The sequence below is a fragment of the Lolium rigidum genome, chromosome 4 (assembly GCF_022539505.1).
Source record: "Lolium rigidum isolate FL_2022 chromosome 4, APGP_CSIRO_Lrig_0.1, whole genome shotgun sequence".
Taxonomy (NCBI): Eukaryota; Viridiplantae; Streptophyta; class Magnoliopsida; order Poales; family Poaceae; genus Lolium; species Lolium rigidum.
Window position 1 is genome coordinate 223,437,895 of NC_061511.1, and position 6,631 is coordinate 223,444,525.

Consider the following 6,631-nt stretch of genomic DNA (forward strand, 5'->3'; position numbering starts at 1 on the left):
CGATCACTACCACCAGTCATCAGCTCCATCTCCACCATCGTCGTAGTAGCCATCAAAACCCGCCGCAGCAACATCATAGTAGTAGTTATCACCGTTCAGGAAGTCATCTACGTACCCGGCTCCGGCATCGTCATCACAAATCCTGGTATACTCGTTGTAGCCGCCTTCACCACCGCCGCCACTGCCCATCTCAGCACCATCGTTGTCTTCATAAGCTAGAAGTTCATCATCGTACTGTATGTCCTTGCCCTGATCTTCCTTGCCTCCGTCTTCGGACAAACCGCGGTTCTCCTCCTCATGGTCATGGTAGTACTCATTCACGACCTTCACGGCCTAGACGGATGCATATACCGAGCATATCGGAATAAACCGTGACATGATGTAGAGAACGCATATAACTTTGGCCGGTGAGTTTGCGGCCTTACCGTCTTAATGGTGCTACGATGGGTGTAAGACAATGTCGTGCCGTCGTCTTCGAACGCATCGCTATTCTCCTCCTCATAGTGGTACTCATTGGTGATCTTCAGGGGCCTCAAGGCCTAGATCGATCACTGTTAAGCCGTGACGTTACTTGTAGAATGCATAATACTGGTCGGGGAGTTCGCGGCCTTACCGTCTTGCAGGTGCTGTGATCAGTGGAGGAGAACGCCGACGCGCCTCCCAAGCGCCGACCAGCTGTTCCCTTCGCACCTCCTGGGACGACGGCAACGGCCCTGGCCAGGCCCTTTGCGCCGCCTACGCCTCCCGGACCCGGCCATTTACCATTCCCCCTGCCGGTGCCCTTACCGCTCCCGTCGGCGTCGGCGGCGGTGGCCACCTTGTTCACGCCCACGATCTCGTAGTGGTCCATCCCCGTGAGCGGAATGCCGCCGGTGCCCTTACCGTTCCCGCCGGCCGTGGCCGGCTTGTTCACACCCAGGGACTTGTAGTGGTCCTTCCGCACGAGTGGAATACCGCCGGCGGCGGTGGAGTCCTTCCCCATGAGTGGAACTCCGATCGATCGCTTGGTTCACTGTGGTGCGAGATTAGCGGCGGGTGTGGGGAAAGTGGAGATATAGGCGTACTGGAGAGTGGACGAGACTGTAGTCTTGGACTTATCTCCTAGCTCTTTTTTTTGTTGACACTTATCTGCTACCTGTATGCGGGCCCCTGTTCCATGCATGGCATCCCGACGTCGTGCACGTTCAGATCGAGGGGACACGTACGTGTTACCGGGAATCCAATAATGCAACAAATGATTTATAGAAAAGATGTTGTGGAACATCAAATTGTCTTATGAATACTTGAGGCGTATTTCAAGACCCTGAAAGATGATCTCTAACCAAAATTTAGGAAACAAAAAAACATTGCCTCAAAATTACAAATAGATTGACAATTCGTGGCTATTAGCTTACACGCTACAAATGAGAATTTTTCAAAAGTAAAGCCACATAATGTTTTCAATATAGTTAACATATATCCAAATACACTGCATTTTATAGCGTAAGAGTCAGCCGAATCAACTAATCAAAAGTACCATGTCGTTTTTCACCATGCTATTCTTTGTCTTCTCTTCAAAATCGGGAATTCAATTTAGCTCCCGGGTGCATGCGCTCCCTCCACTCAATGGAACTTCATTTGTTCTTTTTATGTTCAAGATCCTCTTTTGCATTCCGTTAGTCCTCTGAACCTGTAGGAGTTGGTACCTTTAAGAAAAAAACTATATGATGCCTCTTGCACATCAAGAGAAGTTATCCTTTAACCTTTCTCTAGATCAATAAGTTCATAAGACCAGAGGATTTTTCCTATGAGATTCCAAAGGACAATTTTTGGCAGCTGCAATTCTCACACTGACGCATTGGCAATTTGGCATATGGGGCCAGATATGGTATCCTTCACTGAACTTTGCATGAAATTTGACTCGTTGTCATGGTTAGGGTTAGGGTTAGACTGTATGCCATACTAAACCAAACGGATGACTTGGGATTTTAAACTTAGATGTCATTAACACTGCCATGCATGTTCGATGGGCTTGGAATCTGCGGGTTGGGGTTCTAAAGCCATGGTGTACGCTTGCTTCGCACATGGAAGAGCAAGATAGGCATCTATTCAACACAGCGACAAAGGTGGTCGTTGGTAATGGCCAGAGATGTTTTTTCTGGACCGATTGGTGGCTAAATGGGAAATCAATAGAAGACTTTGCACCGGACATCTATATGGCAATAAATCCTCTAACAAAGGCAAGAAGAACATTAGTTGAAGCAGTCGTCAATGGAAATTGGATTGATGACATCAAGAAGCCGATCAACATCCAAGGGTTTGTTCAGGTTGTAGCCATTTGGGAAGAACTCAATGAAGTGCATATAAGACAAAATTCAAAGGATGAGTGGACATGGACCTGGGAGGCCAGAGGTTCTTTCACTTCAAAATCCGTTTACATGGCGCATTACAAAACAACTACGCAATGCAACATGTCAAAATAAATCTGGGGAACTTGGGCTCCTTTGCGCTGCAAGATTGGAATCTAGTTGTTCATTAGAGAAAGAGTCTAGACAGCCAATCAGCTAGCAAAGCGTGGTCTCCCACATAATGATAAATGTGCTTTCTGCAAGTCAGCTGAAGAAGATCCCCAACATATGTTCATTGGTTGTGCGGTGATCAATATCATTTGGAATTCAGTGCTGAGTTGGGCAGTGGTCGTCCCGTTCAGTAACCAGAACCTTAAAGCTTGGTGGCAGCAAGCTTTGACAAATCTGCAGGGCACAAGCAGGAAAAAACTAAACACAATGGTTATACTTACCTCCTGGTTGATCTGGCAAGAGAGAAATAACCGAGTGTTCGAAAATACCCACAAACCAACATAAAAAATCATCGAGCAAATCAAATCTGAAGCAAAATTATGGTCGTGTCTTACTTTGTATGTACCTAGATCCTCAGTGACAATCCTCATGGTTGGGTCGTGTTTGTAACCTGTACTGCTTTCCCTTTGTTGGCTTTCCCTCTTCTTAATATATTAATTTATATACATGCAGTTTTTCTGCATGGTTTGGAAAAAAAAATTGACTCTTTGTTTGTCTAATATGTCTTCTTTTATTAATGAATGGACTTCTGACTTCTAACATGGGAACATATTATCCTTGAAAAGAGCCAACCAGAAGAGTGATAGATATGTCCACATTCTCCACGAAAAGTCTCTTTGGCACATGAGCTCCAGTGATCCCAGTATTTGAAAAACATATTTCTGTAATTCCAATAAAATTTATAATCTTTTAAAACACATAAATATATTTTTAAAATATTACAAAAATCAGGAGCACTGGCACCTGGGTGCACCAAATCTGCGTCCCATTCTCCATTTCTATATTTGCTACGATTGTAACACACGTGATACACTATGCACATGCACTTTTTTTCTGGATTGAAGGGTCATTGCTATTTAGAAGGGTCTTTAGACCAGTCAGCCATTAATTCAGCCTTAGTACAATAGACTAATCAAGTAGTATCTATGCAGATCGATTAGATGCACTCTGAACAGTACATGTGACCAGGTGAAGCAAGCGCCATGGAATTGTTCAGATAAAGAAGAATATCGGGAAATTAAAAATGACAAGAGAAACTATGGACATGACACTGATCCGATTGAATCATATCTATAGGGTTTATCAGTTTGAATGTATGGATTGTGTATGTAAGTATATCAATGATTTGGTATTGCTGTGAGTCCAGCCTGGCTGCACCGAATCGGTTAACTGAATGATCAGGTCCGAATGGTGACTGTTGGCCAGCATATAGAGTTCAACACCTTCCATGACGGGCTGAGCTCTGTTGGCAATGCAGCCTGGTCTGAGTAGTTGGCAATGGAGAAACCGGGCAGAAATCACTTCATCTGTTCTTCTGACTCGTCCGTTGTGGAGATTATATTATCATGGAAAACTATTCAGCTTTCCTAGGGTATTTGGCTCTAGCATTTTTGATCAGCCAACAGATTGGTACGTATCCTCCAGCTTACTTTTTTCAGTTGGATGAACGTGATGAAATAAGACTTCTAGGTTAGTAGAGGGATTGATTGTTGGCATTTGTCCTACTCCTTCCGATCAGTAATAAGTGTCAGGAACATAGTACAAAAGTTTTATTAACTTAGTGCTAAATCTTCGACACTTATTATGGAGCGAGTACATTTTACTGGACGCTTATGCTTGTAACTTGTTGTGGACCTGCATTTTCAAGTTTGCGGTTTGAACATATGAGAAATTTGTTGGGTTTTCAAGTTCTTGTTTAGTCTGGACTCATCTGTTTAATGATGATAGCACTCGTCTTATTACCAGCTTATCAACATTGTACTGCTTTGTGCTCACCATTGGTTGCCAATTACTGCTCGTGTACTTCTGTGAGAATTTTTTTCTGCATTGACCGGATCAGACAAACTTGAACATATCACAAATCTGAACATGGCATTGAACTAACACATTAGCAGTTCTTCTATCACAAAGGTTTCATGACGTGATCACCATACACAGTAGCACACATCAAGGCAGAAGCCTGCCTAGAACTTCACTGACAACCAAAGCTAGGATAACCTAAGTTGTATTATCTTTTTCTTACTGCTTTGGCATCACCATCTCTTCTTTTGCAAGACTTGCTCACCATCTGTTGACAGTTACTGCTCGTACATAATGTGCGACCAAGTGTAAGCATGATCAGAGAAAACTCAAATGAAAAAGACCACCGATCTTAACATGGTACAGAAGGAACACATATATAGGATTATAATTTACATTAGGATCGGAGTACTTTTATCACAAGGGTTCATGACGTTGTTAAGATCCGCCACATACAGAGGACTGATTTGACTGCCAATCTCCTGGCTTGGCGATCACCATACACACACCAAGGCAGAAGCCTACCTAGATCGACAACCCAAGCTAAGACAACAGGCATAGTAGTAAGTAATAGCAAACTGCATGGAGACTTGCACTTCATGGAATTCTTATCTCACAGTTTCAAACCAAGTTTCTTAGATGCCACCATTCTCTGACATTTCAAAGAGGCCTTGTTCTCCATCCCTACCACCAGCCATCAGCTCCATCCCCGCCATCGTCATCATAGCCATCATCAAAACCCGCCGCAGCAACATCGTAGTAGTAGGCATCACCGTTCAAGTGGTCATCAAGATCCCCGGTCCCAGCATCATCATCACCGAACCCAGCATCCTCGTTGCACTCGCCACCACAGTCCCCGCAGCCATTGCCATCATCGCCAATCTGAGCACCACCGTTGCCTTCTTCAGCTAGAAGTTCAGCATCGTGCTGCATATCCTTCTCGTCCTCAGACAAAACGCGCCTCTCTTCCTCCTCGTAGCACTCATTCTCGAACTTCACAGCCTAGATGAAAGCACATTGGTGTTAGCATATTGTGACGTTACTTAGCGAATGCGTAACTGTGGCCGAGGGAGTTTGCAGCCTTACTATCTCAAAGGTGCTATGATCGGTGGGACAGAAGGTCGAGCGTTCGTCCTCAGACGAACCATGGTTCTCCTCCTCATCATAGTATTCGTTCTCGGACTTCATGGCCTAGAAGAAAGCACACTGGTGTTAAGCCTACTGTGACGCTACTTAGCGAATGCATAACTGCACGTGGCCGAGGGAGTTTGCAGCCTTACCGTCTTAAAAGTGCTATGATCGGTGGGACAGAATGTTGAGCGTTCATCCTCGGGTGAACCGTGGTTCTCCTCCTCATCATAGTATTCGTTCATGACCTTCACCGCCTAAACAAATTCACATCGATTGGTGTTAAGCCGTGACATTGAGAGTTAGCGAATGCAAAACAGTGGTCGGGTAGTTTGCGGCTTACCGTCTTAAACGTGCTACTCTCCTCCACATGGCAGTACTCATTCGTGACCTTCACGGCCTGGATCGATCACTGTTAATCCGTGGGGTTACTTGCATAAAAGTGGTCTGGGAGTTTGCGGCCTTACCGTCTTGAAGGTGGTAGTATGAGATAAGGTCGACGCGCCGCCCGAACCCCGGCCGCCGGCCCGCTTCGCACCTCTTGGGCTTGGGCCGGCCACAGCCACGGCCGTCGCGCTGCCCGCGCCTCCTCCCGAGCGTTTGCCTCTCCCACCGGCGGCGGCGACGCGCTTACCTTTCCCGCTGCCGGCAGTGGCCGCCTTGTTCCCGCCGCCGGTGTCCTTAGCGTTCCCACCGGCGCCGGCACCGGAGACGCGCTTACCGATCCCGCCGCCGGTAGCGGCCGCCTTGTTGACTCCCAGGAACTTGCGGTAGTTCTTCCCCATGACTGGAATACCACGCGACGCACTCTGCTTCGATCGCCTGGTTAACTAATGGTGCGAGATTCGCGGTGGTGAGCGGTTACCAGTGGTGGCGGCGGTGGGGGAGAGACGAGTAGTGGAGCTGTGGAGGGGCGAAATTTCTGCTACTGTGGTGAGGCTTACCGGGGAAGGAATAGACTTGGACTTATCTCATAGCTCTATGTGGGCCCACTTCCATGCATGGCGTCCAGGCGTCAGACCACTTTCTGACTGAGGGACACGTACGGGTACCTGAGTTACGATTGCTACCTTGATCTTTTTCTTTTTTCTGATTTCACGAATCATGAGATTAGCGAAGTAATAAAATTATCACTAACGTTTTAC

General features: G+C 46.3%; 2 protein-coding genes across 2 annotated transcripts; both read right to left on the reverse strand.

Annotated features, from left to right (window-relative positions):
• Positions 1–6: 6 nt before the first annotated feature.
• On the reverse strand, positions 7–982 carry LOC124648314. Its single transcript, XM_047188100.1, has 3 exons — positions 614–982; positions 426–539; positions 7–333 (listed from the first exon to the last, which is right to left on the reverse strand). The coding sequence occupies exons 1-3, from the start codon at positions 980–982 to the stop codon at positions 7–9; spliced, it is 810 nt and encodes a 269-aa protein (XP_047044056.1).
• A 3,754-nt stretch (positions 983–4,736) lies between these two features.
• On the reverse strand, positions 4,737–6,418 carry LOC124649596 (GPI-anchored hemophore cfmA-like). The gene is made up of 5 exons (XM_047189197.1): positions 5,954–6,418; positions 5,830–5,886; positions 5,639–5,743; positions 5,445–5,549; positions 4,737–5,360 (listed from the first exon to the last, which is right to left on the reverse strand). The coding sequence occupies exons 1-5, from the start codon at positions 6,269–6,271 to the stop codon at positions 5,043–5,045; spliced, it is 903 nt and encodes a 300-aa protein (XP_047045153.1). The 5' UTR covers positions 6,272–6,418; the 3' UTR covers positions 4,737–5,042.
• Positions 6,419–6,631: the final 213 nt, after the last annotated feature.